Source organism: Toxotes jaculatrix, chromosome 18, assembly GCF_017976425.1.
Source record: "Toxotes jaculatrix isolate fToxJac2 chromosome 18, fToxJac2.pri, whole genome shotgun sequence".
In the NCBI taxonomy this organism is placed as follows: domain Eukaryota; kingdom Metazoa; phylum Chordata; class Actinopteri; family Toxotidae; genus Toxotes; species Toxotes jaculatrix.
Window position 1 is genome coordinate 7,019,920 of NC_054411.1, and position 18,737 is coordinate 7,038,656.

Consider the following 18,737-nt stretch of genomic DNA (forward strand, 5'->3'; position numbering starts at 1 on the left):
TCACGTTATAATTTTTATTGATAAAATATTACCTGTATACAACAGTCAAACAAATTTTGACTTACATAGTTATACATATCACAGACATTTAGAGAGCAATGCAGACCAGCATTATCCACAACAATGGCATACTGTACTTTGTATTAAAAGTTCAATGCAACCCTTTAACTCAAAATTGACCTTCTTGCACAGCTTAGCTAACCTCAAGAGGGAAAAAAAGACTCAAATGCACAGAGTCACGGAACTAGCCTGTGAGAGTTATTCATTTCGATGTGTGGCTCATGCAGACAGACTGCACTTGGTGAACGAAAGTGAATGGTGGATTGGACATGCTGTTTGTATTTTCATTGTTAGTATTGATCTAATTGGAATCATGATGTCATTTTGCAAGATGTCTAATGCAGTCTTTTATTTTAAGCTTATTCCTAGCAGAAACATTTCTTTTTTTGTAATTAGTTAAGACATCTGCATTTGTTATCTAACATGCATCTGAGCAATGCAGGTAATCTTAAAGGGCTGATGCCATAGTAAGAGGGTAACAGGCTAAACAGCGCTAAACAATGTGATGATGGTGCCACCATGTTTGTTTGCCAACCAACGTTTCTATTTTAAATTAGCTACCTGTTTACTGTGGCAGCAAATGTCAGATAATGATAGAAACATATGGCCGGAGACACACAAGATTACTGAGATGTCATGCATTGTGTCTCCATCAGTAACAGTAAAACCCCCTGTCTGCCATCTCTACTTTAATTCTACTATAGTCTTGAGAAAGTGCATGTATGGTGGGGCTCACTGAGCTAACAACTAACCCAGTGAAAGCTAAAATTATAAAATGTTATTACTTATGTGACTTTCCTCACACAAAGAATTACCCATAGTCTACAGTTTTTATGAATCTGTCACAGGGGAAATGTCAGTTTCAACTTAAAGTGCAAAAGTAAGCTTTATTCTCAAAATTAAGTACAGCATGGACAGAGGGCATTGATGTGTAACAGCTCAACCATAAATCACTCAACATTTTGTGACTGCTCACTGAAGCCCAGAACATGTATCAATTAACATCAATCTTAGGCATTCCCAAACAAGCAAATCATCCTTTTATCGTGATGAAAATGGTTGGTTAATTTGCAAACATTCAAAAAGGGACCATGATAAAAAGGAAAAACTAGGTCCCTTAGAACAAAATCAGACATGGACAAAAATGTTCACAGTTCTCAAGATTAACATGTTAAAACAGTGGATAAAATATTTGACATAAATAAGAGAAAAATAATGCTTACCCAGCATGTCTGACTTCAACATACTTGCTTCTAAGCAAGATTCACAGATGAATTCAAATAAATAAAGTGACCATTTTCACAGTTTTCTCTAACTGAGGCTATCGGTGTATACATAGATTTTTTTTTCCCCATTTACATGCGTATCATCACAAGCCTTTTTTCCAGGTTTCTACACAGGATCAGATGCACCTGTGTGTTTGCTGCCAATCAATCTCTAGCGCCCTATGCCATCAGTTGTTCAGTGTGAGATTTGTACATTTCAAATGCATGTTTATACATGAAAGAACTATGATGAAAGATATATACAGTAAATATTCCGTGAATTAATGAGAAAACTGCACTTACAATTCAAGAGGGCTACACAACACTTTGCAAAAATGGGGGGGAAGCCTGTCACTACCAGCAGGAGGGGCCATGGGTTTATGTGTGTGCATGTACATGTCTCTGTAGCATACAGCTGTCGGTGGTTAGCATATACGCTTGTATGTGTAAATGTAGCCCTTACAGTAAGGACAGGTGTGTGTCACATCCTTGAGGTCATCAATCAGACAGGGAATCAAGCAGCAGCCTAGATCACACCTGAAAATGAGGGACGGACACACAAGTATTATGCTGCAAATTCAAACACCTGCACATGGTTTTATACAGAAAAGAAGAAGTGGAGGAAAAAACTTAACAACATCAAGAGTGTCAAAAACATGTCAACGTGGCTCATGTGTCGTTATTATAGTTAGCGTATTTCCTGTGTTAAAGTACAGGCGACTTCTTCTGGTTTACCCTGATCTGAATAAACTGAAGACAGGCTAAGTCTAGACAGAATAGACTGGAATAGAAGTCACAGACAGCACTGTATGCAAAACATGCAAGTGCATAATCAAAGAAAGACAAGCATGTTGAGTGAATCAAGACTGTATTGGTGACACTTTATCTTTTAATTTGCATGTCTCATACTATGAACTGGTGCACTTGGTTTGCAACAGACGAATAAGTAATCAGACAACAGGACATTAAAGATGTGGTTGTAGCTCTTTAAGACATTTTCCGTAAAATGCCTTTAATGTGCAGAATCCCAACCTGGAAAACTTTCGTTCTTCCACCAAGTTAAAGGAGACCTGTGTACTGATGTCACTTTTAGGTGCTATGTGCATGATATACATTTTGCAAAGCAGAGGATCTGAGGTCAACAACAACCTGTCTGCTATCAGGCTTTCCTGCTTGGCTTCTAATCTGTGATCTACTTACCCTACAAAGAAGCAGAAGAGGCAGAAGAGTGTGTTCATGAGACCGACATCGTGTGAGATGCGGGTGACGATTGCCTGCTGACAGTGCGGACAAACAGTCTGCACCGGTGAGGTCTGGAACATTTCCCCCTGCAGTACGGTGACAGTGGTGGCTGACCCTGGAGGAGCCAGGACGGTCGCTGTGTGACCTCCCATGTGGACAAAGTGACTGGGACCGGGGCCCATCTGCCCTGGCATCGGGTGAGGAAAGTGACCAGGAGGCAAAGGGTAGGGGCCACCTGTCCACAAAAAAAAAAAAAAAAAAAGTTAAAAGTTAAAGGTCCTGTGTTTGGACTAAACTGAGAAGCCCATGTTAAAAGGTGAGTACTGGACTTCCATTCATCGGGTAGCCAGACATTAGCTAATACATTAGCCTGACATAAAAGCCCTGACAACTTTACATGCAGCAGTGTTACTGTCAGCTTGCTTTATGTGTTAATTTATATATATATATACATATACATATACATATATAGACACATATATATATATATATATATATATTTATACACAGACAATCAGCAGCACCTTGTGGGGGTGGTGGCAATTGCATTGGCATGGGCCCCTCTCCAGGGACATGTGGGGGCAGGAAGCCTGGCTGTGTGGCCTCGTAAGGTGGAGGACCATAGTCAGGAGGCAAGGGCTGTCCCTGTGGAGGAGCAGTTCTTAAAGGAGCTGTTTCTGTAAGAAAACCCACACATGAAAAAAAAACAGAATTGAAGACAGTGAACAAATGGAAAGAATTCAGACTTCAATATTCAATCTTACATCCAAGTAGATATTATACAGTAACATGCAACCGCACCTATAATACATTTAACTGTAAAGGCATTCTATATATGTAAAGTTATTATTAGTAATTAATGACATAGTTAAGATTTATTTAATCTGCTTTATGATACATGCAAACGATACATTAATGTCATCGGAGCCACTCACAAAGATCATTGAGTGCCTGGAACTTAAGATGAGATTTTAGTCTCAGTGTTTGTTGAAACATTTATTTCCTTAATGAAAGTTTTGTGGTAAGTGAATCAGAAGTGCAAATTTTAACTAACACTATTATTAACTACATGGTGATGACTTACTCAAACCACAATGATTAAATTGTGACTTTTTTGGCAAAAAGTATGACTAAAAATCCACAGTTTGTCTTTCAAACTGTTATCTTAAACATGAATTTCACAGAGTAAGGAGATAAAAACTGAATCCAAAACTATTAACTTGCAACACTTCTTCAAACAACTGTGCACTGAGATTAGGCTAAACAAAGAAAACCTGCCTGAACTGTACTTGATACTGACTTCACATTAAGAGAAGGACTCAACACAAATACAGTATCTCAAGTGTCTATAAACATTCATCACAATCCTGCACATTTTATTACCTGGTTGTCCATTCTTCTCCTCAATGAGTGGGGCACTGGGACCTCCGGGGTACGGAGGAGGAGGATCACTGGACATACTGGCCGGACGTTTGGACAGGGAGAGGGGATGAACACGAAGCTCCTCTCACAACTCTCTTGAGGACTTTCACTCTGTGAGAGGAGAAAAAAAAAAACATGAACAGTTTAAGTCCCATGGCTCATTACTCTCTGACACAAGCTTCTCCCAAGTCATAAATTGTTCCAACAACAGTCAGAGAGGCTAATGAGGTACTTTGTGTAACTGCTGATGTCAGTCTGGACATTTACAAAGTTTTAGAACAAGCATAATGTTGATGAGTTTTCAACAGTTTTGTGATTTAAAACCTGATTGATTTTGATTTTTAAAGAGCTTTTTAAAGCCAAGGTATAAACTAATTTTTAGATTTAAAGTTAAAAAACAGACCATGAAATCAAGCAAGTCAATAATATGATTAAGCAATTTGTATGAAAGTCCAAAATGAACAGTTATTAGGTAAGTCATAAATGGATCAGTTTTATTATGCCATGAACTGATTTACATTAGCTTTTGAAGTCAAACCAAACACACTGATTTTGTGCAAAGTTGATTTTATTTATACAAAAACATGTATTTTGTGTGGAGACACAAATGTATGGATGTTTGTATGCATTGTATGGATTTCATAACACCTGGTCATGATGTGGGACGTTGCAAGACAAAGCTGACACTCCAGAGAAAAGAATGAATATCCTAGTGATCATCACAGTAAAGAAGGCAATAACAATATAATTTTAAGGATTAAAATGTACCTAATCTGGCCTGAATTAAAAGAACACAGAACACAACAACAACAACAGAAGTGAGAGCTGCTCTACCCTGTCTCATGACTTAAGTTTCAACAGGAAGTGTGGTTTTCTCTGTGGATAAATAATGTATGCTGAATTCAGTGGTCAACAAATGTCTAAGAGGAAATATGAACGGGGGAGTGGGGGATTTCACAGTCATATCTGCACCACTATTTTACTGTGATGACATGACTGTAGGGCTGCAGGGAAATCTGAAAGCAGCTAAATAAAGCACTGTAGAACTTCTTGTCCTGTGGCTCAAAAATGTTTTAAAAAGCAACTGTTATTACAGAGAAAACAGATTGAGGTTCCTCCAGTTTGTCAGGCGAGTCATACCAGTGAAAGCAAAAACATTTTATAGAATGTGGGAAAAGCATGAAGGGTGTTAAACTTCTAAATTAATCTACACATACTGATTATAACTGTATACTGTAAATAAAGGTTCAATGACAGAACACCTGTGCCCAACCTACAGCAGTCCTGAATTAAATATTTATGAAACTCTGTGTTTAACTTCATTAAAACTGTGTCACAGAGGTGTTGTTGTTTTTCTGCAGTAACACAACAACAAAACATAATACATTCTTTAGTAAAATGGGCCCTGGCTAATACTAACAATACTAATATGTTCAACTGTCAGCACATTCAGAAAGAACTGGGTGACAAGAAAACAAATATTGTTTACCTGGTACCACTGAGCAAAGAAATATTCCACTGGAGGAGCCTGTCAACCTGTAATATAATAAAAATTCAATACATATATAAATATATATAAACATATATATAAGATTAGGGTTCACTCTGTTCAATCTGATGGATGCCATTCTGTGATTTTCAACGATATTAAGAATATTAATATTACTTTAGTGGCCAACATACAGCTCAAAATCAAAACTCAATCTCCTTGCCATTTCCTCGGTCTTAACAGGCCTTCCGTCCGAGCTCATGTAAAGAAAATCCAGCTAAGTGTCTTTAAAACAACAAGGCTTACTGGAGGTGCCTATTAGAAACTCATCAAAGTTTACTGGAAGGTATTGCTCCTACAGTAATGGTAACGCCTCTCAGCTAACCAACTAGCTCGCTAACGCTAGCTGATGTTTTTATCCTTCCCCAGATAATCCAGCTCAAAGCTACTTGCACAACTAACCATGAATAACTGAGTTGCGTAATGTGGGCTTGCCAGGACTGATGTTAATTTAAACTGGGGCGCGTATCTAGTACAAGTATGTGACAGTATTATCAACGTTAGCTGACTCGGTGGCTAACGGAGACAACACGGAATTGTGCTAACGTTACTGTGGTTTGTTAACCTGAAAGAGGACGACATTTTTTCTCCCCTAGCTCTTATAACAGGTTGCGGAGCGACCGATAGCAACTGTTTGTTTGCACTCAGCTGGTTAGGTGACTTGGAAGCCAAAGCTGTGTTTGTTCAGCATGTTTGCTAACGGTCGTTAGCTAGCTGGCTAGCTAGCTAGCTAGCGTCGCCAATCTAGGCACAGAAACAGCAGACTAAAGATAAAGCCAGAAACTTGCACATTTACGTACTAAATGTCTGTAACATTGTGAGACACCGTTTCTGGTGTCGGCTGTATTGATGCAGCTGTCGTTTTAATTAATGCCACATTACCTGGCGCTGGGAGAAAACGCAGCCTGTCCGTGGTGTAACTGAAGTTTGTTTGACGTTAGCAGTAGCACCAACATCCGCTGAGACGGATTTACTCCCCACGTCAGTAATTCATAATCATTTACACAAGCACTAAAAAAAGAAAAAAAAAAAGTATTACACATATGAATCATCACAAAATAGACACGAAAATGTAACATATATAATGTGTTTTTTTTTTTTATAAGAAACCACAAATTAATTTAAATCAATACACGCTTTTTATGATTTAAGGTGGATATTTAATATGATCGTATAAATTAAACATAATAATAATAATAATAATAATAATAATAATAATAATAATAATAATAAGCCACAAAAAATTATATTTGTAGAGGTGAGTGTACAGATATTATTCCGTTGAAATACAACGGGTAAAAAGCCCTGCATTAAATACAGATGTAGTGGTACCTTTGTCCACCTCCCATCGCCAAATATTAATTTTATTATTTTATGTTTATTTATTTAAGTATCTAATACATTTTTATGCTGTAAATTGTTACAGTTGACCTGACTGTATTCAGAATCATGAGGTCCCCCCAGTGGTCACAGTGAGTAACTGCAACAGTGTGAATGAAACAACTTTATATTAATATGTACAGCTCATTATCAGTGAGTTTCAATAATTACAGTTTAATTTTTTAATAAGAGTTTGGTGGGGAGACCAGTCCTTTGAAAGCACAGGATGCTCTGAGTACTTATAATAATGAATGTTCACTCCCCTCTAGTGATCACAGGGGGGAACTGCAATACTACATTCAAAGGTAACAGTGATATAGCATCGTTAGTGAAATTATGAAATTACTTTAAATAATAGCAGTAGCATCAGTATTGTGAATTATTGTATTAATGTGTTACAGTAGCATTGTTGTTATTAATGAATCATAGCATACCTGTAAAGCATTAGTAAACGATTAATTAACAATTAAGCATTAGCTACAGCTTATAAAGCCTTTATGAATAGGGCCTTCCAAGAAAGTGATACTTTCTAAAAACAGATAATAGTTTATAGCACCAACATGATTTGCTTGTTGATACCCTTGACCTATTGATAAATATAGAGTATAGCTGTTTGTTCATATATTCTTTTTGCTTGGTTAGATTTTTCTCTTTCTTTCATTTTTACCGGTTGGTGTTTGTTGGGCGGTGTCGCGCACACAATGTACTTTGCTCCTCGAACTACGTAAGTCAAACGTCCAGGCTTTGACCTCTTCCTTCCACAGACTCAGGCTAACGACTTGATTAGCTCCGTGCTCCCCGCCGGCCGGTCCTCTCACACAGAGCGAGCGCCCTGACTTCCTGAACAACACTTGGAGACGGCCAATCAGGTTGACTCCTTGCTACGTTAGCACAGCTCGGCCAAAACAACAGCCCGTCGCCAGTGGCTGTTTCCTGTTAGCGATAGCAGTGTAGCCAGCGATTAACTAAACGCGTAAAATGTTAGATTAACAAAAGCGTTTGTTTTTCGTTGATTTTACCTTTTTTTTTGGCGTTAGTGTACCCTGAAGTCAAAGCTAAACGGAGCTGCTGTCGCGCCGAGCTGCTAGCTAACCGTAGCTATCATCGGCGATCCAGCAGGGAAAGATGGGGTCCATCCTGAGTCGCAGAATCGCTGGTGTGGAGGATATCGATATCCAGGCCAACTCGGCCTATCGATTTCCACCTAAGTCTGGTGAGTGATCTGCAGTGTGTCTTGGCTGAATTCAGATTTCATATAAACATGGATCTTCTCCACCACGAACAAACATTGAGACACCGAACACTCCCTAACTTAATCACACCTTAATTACTTTATCTTTAATGTTGGTTGTCATCAGCTGTAGAGTTAGATAATAACTGGAAATGACCGTTTGGATACATATAGATTTGACTGTTTTCTGTAGAGGGGTCACACGTTTGTTGTTGTTGTATTAAGTTATTACAGCGCCGTGATAATAATACTTTAAGCACCATATAATCATCATTAAAACTAAATGTACAGTCTTGGATCACATGTTTAGCCATTTTAAATTGATGCTACAAGCATTTTTCTGTTAGTGTACCATGACAAAGATATTTATAATTATAATTATTGTGTTACACCCTCAAGTTTTAATACTACTTTGACTTTGTCATTAAAATATCTTCAGACATTGTGGAGACAGGTATATCCATGTGGAACCAAGACATCTGACTCAGTTTAAAACCCATAAAAATCAGACTTGTTGGGAAATAGAAAAGTTACTGAAAATATGGTTTTCTTCTTAATGGATGGTTAAAATTACTTAACTTAAAAATCTTGTTTGAATATACGAATCTGAATAATGATGTTTATGCTATTACTCATATTCATTTTATGGGTAGAAGTATGGCTGCCTAAGGTATCTTAGTTTTATGCATTTATCCCGTTTAGTTAGCTGGTAAACATATTTTATAATCAGCTGAATCATAAACAGTTTTTTAAAAGTGTCATATTACATTCTCATCCTCAGGTAATTATTTTGCGAGCCACTTCTTCATGGGAGGAGAAAAATTTGACACACCACATCCAGAGGGATACCTTTTTGGGGAAAACATGGACCTGAATTTTCTTGGAAATAGGCCTGTGCAGGTGAAAACTGATGTTTTTTCCCCAGCTGTAAAACTACCATTTTGTAGTTCTACATTTATTATCAGTGATAGGGTTAGTCAAACAATGTTGATAATTTCAAATCACATATTATCATTCATGTTGTTGTTGCCATTTCACTAGTTTCCATATGTGACGCCTGCACCCCATGAGCCTGTGAAAACCCTGAGGAGTCTGGTCAACATTAGAAAAGACTCCTTGCGTTTGGTCAGGTAAGGATAGAGAGTGTTATAATGCAGATCACAGTAAGAGTAAAGAAATGTTTTAAGGAAAAGAGTTTCCATTGTGCCAATCTATTGCTTGTCACACCTCTTGATTCTAGGTATAAAGATGACTCAGACACACCAGTGGAGGATGGTGGAAAACCAAAGGTTCAGTATGGTGTGGAGTTCACCTTTGATGCTGATGCTCGTGTGGCCATCAACCTGTACTGCCAGGCATTTGAGGAGTTCTCCAATGGGATGGCAGTGTAAGAATTTAATCTCAGTTTTTTTATGGGACATTTGTAGCACAAAGGATAAATTGCTACTTAAAAATTAAACAGAATTGGAATCTTATCTCATCTTTTATTAATTTAATCTAAATATAATTTAATCTAAAGATCCGAATTAAATAAACACAGGGAACATGTATCTATCTGAGATAATTAGTTGTTGGAATCTTAATAATATAAACAGATGAATTTAACTGACACCACAGCTTCATTTTAGGATAAAACATTGTGTCGGAGACATTCATACTCTTGTTTTATGGGTAGTGAAATTCAAGCCATAGAGCACAAAGACTAGAATAGATACAGTGGGTCCTTAGCAACCACCAGTCACCATGGATACTGCAGATAAGACTTAGAAGAAGATGAAAGTAATACTTCGTACTGAAGTTATTGTTTTATGGTGAGACTGAATGATGATTCATTTTCCTGGAATCAAAAAGAACAGATGTTACTGCTGTTGTACTGTGATTTTGTGTTTTCTTTATTTTCATTCTGTCTAAAGACACTAATGAATTTATCGATTATCTAAAAGGTGACAGCTCCCATTAGGCTTTCCGCACAGTTAGATGTCTAAATGTTAGCTTTTTCAGTTTTCCTCTCCATTGGAATGACAGACTTGTGTCAAGTGCCAGGACTCTTTCATCTCCCTGCACACTGACCATTTTTCTCTGTAACATATTGTATTTAGGTACAGCCCAAAGGATCCATCAATGGTCTCTGAAACTGTGCATTACAAGAGAGGGGTGAGCCAACAGTTCTCCATGCCATCTTTCAAAATAGATTTCAGCGAGTGGAAAGAGGAAGATGTAAGTATCTGCAGGAAGATGGAAGTTGTTACTGGATCACACATCACAAAAATAAATAGTCTTTTTGGTAAAAGCGTATGTCAGTAAATGTCCTCTACATACACTCAGATGGCACACTTTTGCCAGATGTCTACATCAGTGTGTCAGCACATTTGACATTTTACACACACATACTCTAAAGGCACCATACTTGTTCTCTGTTTACAACTGAAAATTGAAATATATGTGTCTTTTCCCTTTAAGCTGAACTTTGACCTTGATCGAGGCGTGTTTCCCATGGTTATCCAGGCTGTGGTTGATGAAGGAGATGGTAGGTTACGGGCTGCAGAACAATCATGACGATATCTCTTTTCTGTTGAGAAAAGACAAATGGCAGACAAATGCAAAATGTCAATGTTAGCAGTTGAATTGTAAACTAAAATACTCACTGGGTCAACATCTTTATTAACCATGTTTTTTTTTTCTTTTTTTCCCCCAAGATTGCCTTGGACATGCTCATGTACTTTTGGCAGCCTTTGAGAGGGTAAGTATGCATTCACATAAAAGCAAATCATTTAAATCTGTACTAAGCAAATTTTTTAATGAGCTTAAACATATTTTTTCCCCCTCCAGCATGTTGATGGCAGTTTCTCCGTCAAGCCTCTGAAGCAGAAACAAATTGTAAGTTTATAAATATTCTTAAGGGGAACGTATTTTAGCACAGTTTGGGATATGAAGTCTGACCTGTTCATCTCACATGTCATAAATGTTCTGCTTTAGGTTTTTTTATCACATAGCAGCACAGTCAGTGCAATGAAGTACAGCATGTTGTTAATGCAGTGCTGGCAGGTGAAGGATAAATGTTTAAGGGAGAGCATCACTGAGGTCCGATGTACTGGGGTGGACATTTGGGAAACAGCACGGGCAGATCACTCTAAAAGAGATTTCACTATTTTTAGTATTCCAGCTGCATTCTGTTTTTTCATATCATCTGCAGCCTTTGAAAGAGCTACGCGCCACAGAAATCTGTGCCGAGACCCCTGGGAGTCTGGCGATAAAGTACATCCCTTAAGTAGACATTGAGTGTAAACTTAGATTATAAGGAGCTTGAAGTAATTTTACATAGAGTCTCTGATTTTTGTGTTCTTAATGTGTTTTTTTAAAAAGAAACATTAGTGATTTTTATCATCGTGTCAAGACTGTAAATAACATTCAGCAGTGAAATATTTGTAGCACTTTCCTACTCCTGCTTTTTAAAACAAAAAAAGATGAACACAAGACAGTGGGAAGAATATATTATACATTTTGGTTGCCAACCCCATCTCATTGTGTGCATGTCAAATTTCTGTTTCTGTATCTTTTCAGGTGGACCGTGTGAGCTACCTCTTGCAGGAGATCTATGGGATTGAGAACAAAAACAACCAAGAAACCAAGGTTTCAGTGAACTTGTTATGTTGTGCTTCAATCACCATGCTGTAAATGTTTAGCCGTGTTCTATTCGTGTGGCTTATGATTTAATTTTTCTTTTTCCAGCCATCCGATGATGAGAACAGTGACAACAGCAATGAATGTGTTGTCTGTCTGTCGGACCTGCGAGACACACTCATTCTGCCCTGCAGACATCTTTGTCTGTGCAACTCCTGCGCAGACACTCTTCGCTACCAGGCCAACAACTGTCCGATCTGCCGGCTGCGTAAGAAGCGTTACACTATTTTAATAATTATTTTAAGTTCTACTCTTTAAGGCGCTTTAAGTATGCTATTTAAAAAGCAACATGACAACAAAAGTCTAACATAATGAAATAGCATTATCATTGTGCTTAATTTGACCTGGTGTTCCTCTACCCAGCCTTTAGAGCCCTCCTGCAGATCAGAGCTGTGAGGAAAAAGCCTGGAGCTCTTTCTCCTGTGTCCTTCAGCCCTGTTCTGGCTCAGACTATGGACCATGACGAGCACTCAGTAAGCCTAACGCACATCTGTGTATAATCAGCTAAAGTATGCAGCAACATCAAGGGGAAACTGGGCATGAATCAGGGCTGCGTAACATATTTTTATCTTTATTGCGAATTCTTTTTGAAAAGGTCAAAAAGGAAGAATGTGTTCTAGATTTATGCCAACTTTTATTGAGCAGCAACTTATTGTGTTCTGAGTAAGTCAGTTCCTCCATGTAATAATCTGACGGCAGCAGCCTCAGAGTTAAAACCTTGCAGCCCATGTGATCATGATGAGAAGCTTTGTGAAGCAGCTGCAAAATATTGATGTACATGAAATGTTGCATTATTTACCAAGAGCTAACTTCTTGTTTCACAAAAAATGGTTGAAAACCTAGTTTTGTATTTTTAGTATAGCCATTGCAGCTTTGACATAGATATTTTCCATATTAGATCAGCCCAGCTCTGAATGATACCATTTATTCTTTTTTTTCCCACATTTAGTGTTTATTAAGGATGCATTCTCACCACCAGTCCTTGTGTGCGTCTCATTGCAGGGCTCAGACTCGGTCCCTCCCGGCTTTGAGCCCATCTCACTGTTAGAGGCTCTGAATGGTCTGCGGTCAGTGTCTCCTGCGATCCCGTCTGCCCCCCTGTACGATGAAATCAACTTCTCAGGGGGTCTGGGTGGTGAGAGCAGACAGCTGAGCTCCCCAGAGCATTTAAGTGATGGGAGTCTGCAGAAAAGCAAAGTCAGCAAATCACCTGACAGGTAATCTCACAGTGAGGATTTTGTCTTCTCTCCCTTCTAAAAGCATATGGTGTTCAGTTATTTTTCTCCGTCAGTTAATTGACATGGCTGCTCCAGATGTTCTTCCACAGGGGACAGGTTAGACATGGCCTCTACACGCTTTCTTAAAATTTACTTTAATGGTTACAACATCTGGAGGCCATTATCATTTATTTTGAAATTAGCAATGTAGAGTGAAGATCTATTCATGTAGTTTTCTGTGATTGGTTGAGTTACCTGTTGTAGTTGGATCTCTGTGTATTCATTAATGTTTTGCCTCCTTCCCCACTCCAGCACCCTTAGGTCTCCATCCTCTCCCATCCAGGAGGAGGATGAGGAGAAGCTGTCCGAGATGTCTGACGCTCAGCCACACACGCTGCTCTCCAGCAGCCCCGCCCCCACAGACGTAAGCGGCCACTTCTACGGCCTGACATTTAAAAGCTGGATTTCCTGCAGACAAAAACTTTGAGAAAGACAGAAAGTTTAAACCTTTTCTCCTTCTTCTTCCAGGCCACAGCAACAGAGGATGTGGCAGAGTCCCTGTCTCCAGATGATGGTGAGTTTTCTTAATATGGCACTTGGTAAACAAAGAGTCAGAAATGTGTTTGAGTGTCAACTGTTGATGCCGCTAATCTTCTCGTCCTCCCTGGTTGATCCAGAGGACAGGATGCATTCTGGAGGAGACATCCTGCAGGACTGCAGCAGTGAACACAGCAGCTTGACCAAAACAGAGAGCGACCCACCAGGCGACCTGTCTCTGCCAGGTGAGGAAAAAGAAACATCAGACTGTCAAAAACTGCAAACAGTAAATAAATGAAGCACAAGGAGAACAAACTGGAAATTGCATTGCGCATGTAGTATCAATGTGTTCAGCCATTTACAGTACCTGACCAGACCTGAACTTTCTGACGACAACTTAGAGCAAATCCTTTGATCGAACACCAAGGATGTGGCGGCTCCTAAAATCGTCTGGTCCTTGGTTATTGTTGACTCTTTTCCAGTGTTTCTCTTCTTTAATCCAAAATTTTAAGGCTGCAATTCCCTGTGCTTTGCGTCTAACCTCTCCTCTTGTGCTTCTTTCTGCTTTCCGAACACTCTTGTCCTGTTCCCTGTCATCTTATCCCTTCGTGCCACCTCACTTTGGGCAGCTCTCGGTCCTGATTCCTGCTCTATTGGTATGGAGGAATAACTGTGGTATGTAGGCTTTCCTGTCTGCTCTGCTTCTCTGTGAACGAGCTCTACTGCTCCCACTGAATCCTGTTCTCTGCAAATACATTCATTGTTGTCAATCACAGCTAGGAAAAAAAAAATCCAGCGGGTATTATTCAGTGAATTTGCTGTGATATGCCAGTTTTTATCGCGGACGAGGCCTTATCATATGAAGAATAGGCACCTTTTCTGAAAGTCGAGCTGAAAACCTCACTCTGAGCCTTGTTGCTTATCTGTTTCTTCTTGCTCTGCAGGGTCATCGGAGTCAACAGAAAGCCTGAAAAGTCAGAGCACAAACTGCTCCAGCCAGCCTCTCCTGTGTCCCACAAGCAGCCTTCACATGGAAGATGAGCATCTCAACCCCTGACTCTGATCCAGCCTTTTTCCCTCCCATCCATCAGAACAGATTTATGCTTTACAAAGATCATTCAGTCGCTCTGTTCTTTTTACATCCCCCAGCCCAGTCTTCTGCTTCTGTGGTCAGAGTCAACAAAGGCCCTGAAAGGAAGTTCACCAGGACAAGGGAGGACTCTGTTTATCCCATCAATATCACTGACACTATAAAAGAAATTTGACTCATGCAAAGATGCTCTTGGTACCTTACTCTATGACTGATGTTTAAAAGAAAAAAAAAAAGATATTGTCTTTCCAGCTTTGAAAACATTTCATTAACTGTCAGAGGGTGTTCAGTTGTGTGTCTTGGCCAGAGTTGTGGTCTAGTAATGTGGATTCCAGAGATATTTCACTACCTGTCATGGTGGTGCTTTTAAGCACACTTACTTTAAATTTCTCTCTGTATCCCTCTGTATGGATTTCTTGACACTAAATTCAGAAGAATTTATAAATACAGTTTGTGTTTAGATATTGTATTCATCAGTGAAAAACATTAATGACTTGAGGACTTGTTTTTTTTCCCCAGTCGTGTTAAGCAATTTGGGTCATGAGCAGAAATTTGAAAACATATTAGTTATGTATTTTTGTGTCCATTTGAAGTGATTTTGCACTCGTTTATAATCCATTCCTTATAACAAGAGTTTATGATGACATTAGTTTTAAGTCGTCTGCAGTCTTAAACATCTACACGTCAGCTTTTTTTATCATTTCAAATGATGTGATGTCCGTGTATCATAACTGTACTAGAAATCCTGTGTAGTTACTTCCAAAATTGTATACTTGCATATTCTATAGAAAAAAAAATCCTGATATTGAAGTAATGGAACTAGATTCAGTTAACATACACATTATTTAAGACTTTGATAATCAATAAGAGCTACATATTCACATCCTAACAGCTGAACACAAAGATAGTTGAAGCCTGCAACAAGCATAGATGCTCCAGCTACATGTATGCCGACTCAGTTTGGCACAGTAAGCGTGCTTGTCGTAGATGTGGCCCATCTCTGTACAGGCTTTTTTTTTTTTTTTTTTTTGTGGCAGTGCCGGTGTCAGGTGTTTGTGTGGCTGCAACGCCTTTACTTACTTTGGTCCTGTATGTGTAGCGCCATGCATATAGATCTATGTGCCTTGAATTGATATGGCTGCCTGCTTGTTGCATTGGACATTAGTGTTCTTCGAAATGCTACAATATACGACAGTTTCGAGCCCGTAGACAGGATTTTTGACGCTGATGTACAGATTCTTTTTTTCTATCGCAAACCTCATGCTACTGGAAAAATGTATCTTGTTATTGAGCAATATTAAATTGAACTGTTCATGACCATTTATCAATTATGCATTTAACCTTATTAAGTATTTAGGTTCAAGTGGATTCTCTTAAATGTATGTTCGACTAGAAGGAAAACATCCAATGCAACAGATGCAAAAGTTGCATTCTGATAATTGGACTAGCCTTTGCATGTGAATTTGTAGACGCTTAAACCTCTCACAGCTTTTACGTAATGTGGTTATTTTGTCTTACCCCCCTTCTCTTCTGTGCCATTTCAACTTGACACTGTGCCTTCCTGTTCTTGTTCTGACCACTATTGACCTGGTATCCAGGATAAGTCCACAGTAGGTGGTTTGTGGCTCTCTGTAAAATCAGTACCTGTCTTTCCTCGTGTGTAAAGCAGCATGTGTATAACAATAAAGAACAAAGACTCAGTACTTCAGCTACTGCTTGTTTTCTCATTCATTTGCCAGCAAATTACATTCTGTTGCAATAACCACATGATATTTGGTAAAATTATTGAATTAGGCTTAAATCTGAACTTGGGCCATAAAGAATACTGACAGGAGGAGCTTGCTCTTAGATTAATATGACTTTCTCAAATGAAAACTGCTATTCAAATAATTTGTCTTTGTCTCAACCATGATCATTCAGAGTAATACTCTTGACAGTTTCATGGGGAAAGATATATATGTATATATATAATATCCATCAATTCAAATTGAAAACTAAAGAAAAGTCTAGAACAATCAAAGGCTCTGACAAGTATTTTGAGCCAGCCTTTTACGGTGTGTCAACATGATAATGGTGTCTTCCATCAGGGTAAACACTGCCCTCTGCTGGTTAAGCAGGCAACTGAACTGTCCTGTGAAATTTGGTTTTAACTGGTTTTATTTGCATACAACAGATGGACCATGGACTGCTGTAAAACCATGAAGTCAGGCTCTCAGTTAATCTTCTACCTGAATGGCCTGGTGAACCTGGGACTTTCCGATTCAAATTTATTTTTGGTCCTGTATGTCTAAAAGATAAAAAAAAAAATCTCCTGTTTGCTTTAGATAAATTGTACTGAATACAGTACAGTAATATAGTTCAGTGTTTACAGGAAAATTTGTGAGGCTTTAAGTTGGTTTATTTGGGAGCAGTGCAGCGGGTGAATAATCACCTCTGGTACCAGAAGGTTGGAGGATAAGTATAACTTGCACTGTCAACAACTTAAGTAGAGCTGACTTGGAATACTAACAAAAACACACATTCAGCACACAATGAGTTTTCCAACTACCTGGCACTTTAAATCTGAGGAAGGTGTTTCATATATCAAACATAATGACATTCTTCTGCAGTAATGGTTGACCGTTGCTCGCTGCTCAACTGGAGCAACAGGTGTACACCAGCGTAAAGTTTAACGAGGATTCAGTTGCACTGTGGCCTCAAGCCGGCTATAAAAACATAATACACTGAGAAAAATGTGTGTGCAAGTGTATGTGTACACACACTGACACACAAATACACACACGTGCAGTATAGTAGAGTATGAGATAAGCCCAAATCCTGTTTCCTTTCCTTTTAAATTCTTTAAATTTATTAGCTTGTCTGAAAAGCTGAAACATGTTTCTGGGATTCTAAAAACTCCCCCTTGTCATTCAGCTGGATCAAACAGGCTGTTCTAAGAGGCTGTGAGGAATTATTGTGGGGACCACCCCTCCCCTCTAAGACCACACAGATTGGCAAAGTTGCAGATCAGAAAAGGTCATTTCATCTCTAGACAACTGTGTATGTGCTCACCTCTAACATCCAATGGTCTCACGAGCAGAGATGTTCCCGTGTTTGTGATTGGCCAGCTGTCCAGATGATGAAGTCGATGGCCTGAAACAAAGGAGATTTTCCCATTCATCACTGTAGGGAAGAAAAGAAAGCTGGGGGACGAAACAATAATCCTTAAAACAATTCTATTTTGGTTTGATCTCTTGAGGCTACATTAAACAATATTAGGGCTAAGCCTCAGACCAGGTGATTGTGGTGTGAAGCCTGTTTGGCTGCAGAGAAATAAATAAGCTAAGACCAGTCGAAAACAGGTCAGATAACATTCTCTATTTGTTTACTTTGAGATAAGGAAAAGCTGCTGGAAAAGCTTATTACACAAAGAAATGTGAACTGTTTGGAAACCAGAATTTTCCAAACTTTTACACTCTTGCAAATATAATGAAGTATATTTTCCTTTGGATGAGAACTATAGATACAGAGTAAAAACTAATTTTATTAAGAGTGAATTCAATTTTTTTTTTTTTAAATTCTAATATATTGTGTTGACAGTCAGTGTAAACAGGTTTACCTCAAGCCAGTCAAAGCAAATGCTCTCTCATTTAATTAGTCTGTGCTAAACCTCTTTGAGGAATGAAATCATCCCAACAGCAATCCACACAAATCTCCCCCCTAACGCAGTAAAGTTAAATTAGCCCACATGCCCTTAATCTCCGAAAACATTCGTATCATCACATCCAGTCACATCATGTCTTGCTCCACCCCGAAGAACACAGACCTGTATGTGCATGTGTTACCATACATGTGCAAGGTAAATATTAATTCTTACCCGTCATCACATCTGGACAACACCTTTGTCTCTGTTGAAGTGACTTTTCTCATCTGACCTGTGTAAAAACCCATCGTAAAAAGATATTCATCACACACTGAATAACAGGAAATACCAAAGATTTTCTTAGTTAAGGTGTGGTAGACATACAAAGGATTGTTGTTACTATCCTCATATGGTGTCTAATGAAAATATGCACAATGCAGT

At 38.7% G+C, this 18,737-nt stretch overlaps 2 protein-coding genes and 1 long non-coding RNA gene across 5 annotated transcripts; 1 reads left to right on the forward strand and 2 right to left on the reverse strand.

Moving 5' to 3' along the window:
- cdip1 (cell death-inducing p53 target 1) lies at window positions 1–7,717 on the reverse strand. The gene is made up of 7 exons (XM_041062795.1): window positions 7,586–7,717; window positions 6,421–6,549; window positions 5,479–5,525; window positions 3,951–4,100; window positions 3,092–3,244; window positions 2,526–2,802; window positions 1–1,862 (listed from the first exon to the last, which is right to left on the reverse strand). The coding sequence occupies exons 4-7, from the start codon at window positions 4,024–4,026 to the stop codon at window positions 1,751–1,753; spliced, it is 618 nt and encodes a 205-aa protein (XP_040918729.1). The 5' UTR covers window positions 4,027–4,100; window positions 5,479–5,525; window positions 6,421–6,549; window positions 7,586–7,717; the 3' UTR covers window positions 1–1,750.
- Window positions 7,718–7,812: 95 nt separating this feature from the next.
- mgrn1b (mahogunin, ring finger 1b) lies at window positions 7,813–15,136 on the forward strand. 2 transcript variants are annotated; one of them, XM_041062793.1, is made up of 17 exons: window positions 7,813–8,131; window positions 8,931–9,049; window positions 9,191–9,279; window positions 9,390–9,536; window positions 10,249–10,366; window positions 10,610–10,676; window positions 10,846–10,889; window positions 10,979–11,026; window positions 11,711–11,779; window positions 11,879–12,038; window positions 12,194–12,303; window positions 12,833–13,047; window positions 13,360–13,471; window positions 13,576–13,621; window positions 13,725–13,829; window positions 14,214–14,259; window positions 14,529–15,136. In XM_041062793.1, exons 1-16 carry the CDS (start codon window positions 8,044–8,046, stop codon window positions 14,252–14,254), a joined length of 1,578 nt encoding a protein of 525 aa, XP_040918727.1. In that variant the 5' UTR covers window positions 7,813–8,043; the 3' UTR covers window positions 14,255–14,259; window positions 14,529–15,136. The 2 variants fall into 2 exon arrangements, with proteins under 2 accessions (XP_040918727.1, XP_040918726.1); XM_041062792.1 differs by lacking the exon at window positions 14,214–14,259.
- On the reverse strand, window positions 10,360–18,589 carry LOC121198559. Of its 2 annotated transcripts, XR_005896344.1 has the most exons (5): window positions 18,531–18,589; window positions 17,726–17,806; window positions 13,303–13,822; window positions 12,804–13,012; window positions 10,360–10,718 (listed from the first exon to the last, which is right to left on the reverse strand). It is a non-coding gene; the product is annotated as an uncharacterized LOC121198559 (long non-coding RNA). The 2 variants fall into 2 exon arrangements; XR_005896343.1 differs by lacking the exon at window positions 18,531–18,589 and having other exon boundaries at window positions 17,726–17,984.
- Window positions 18,590–18,737: the final 148 nt, after the last annotated feature.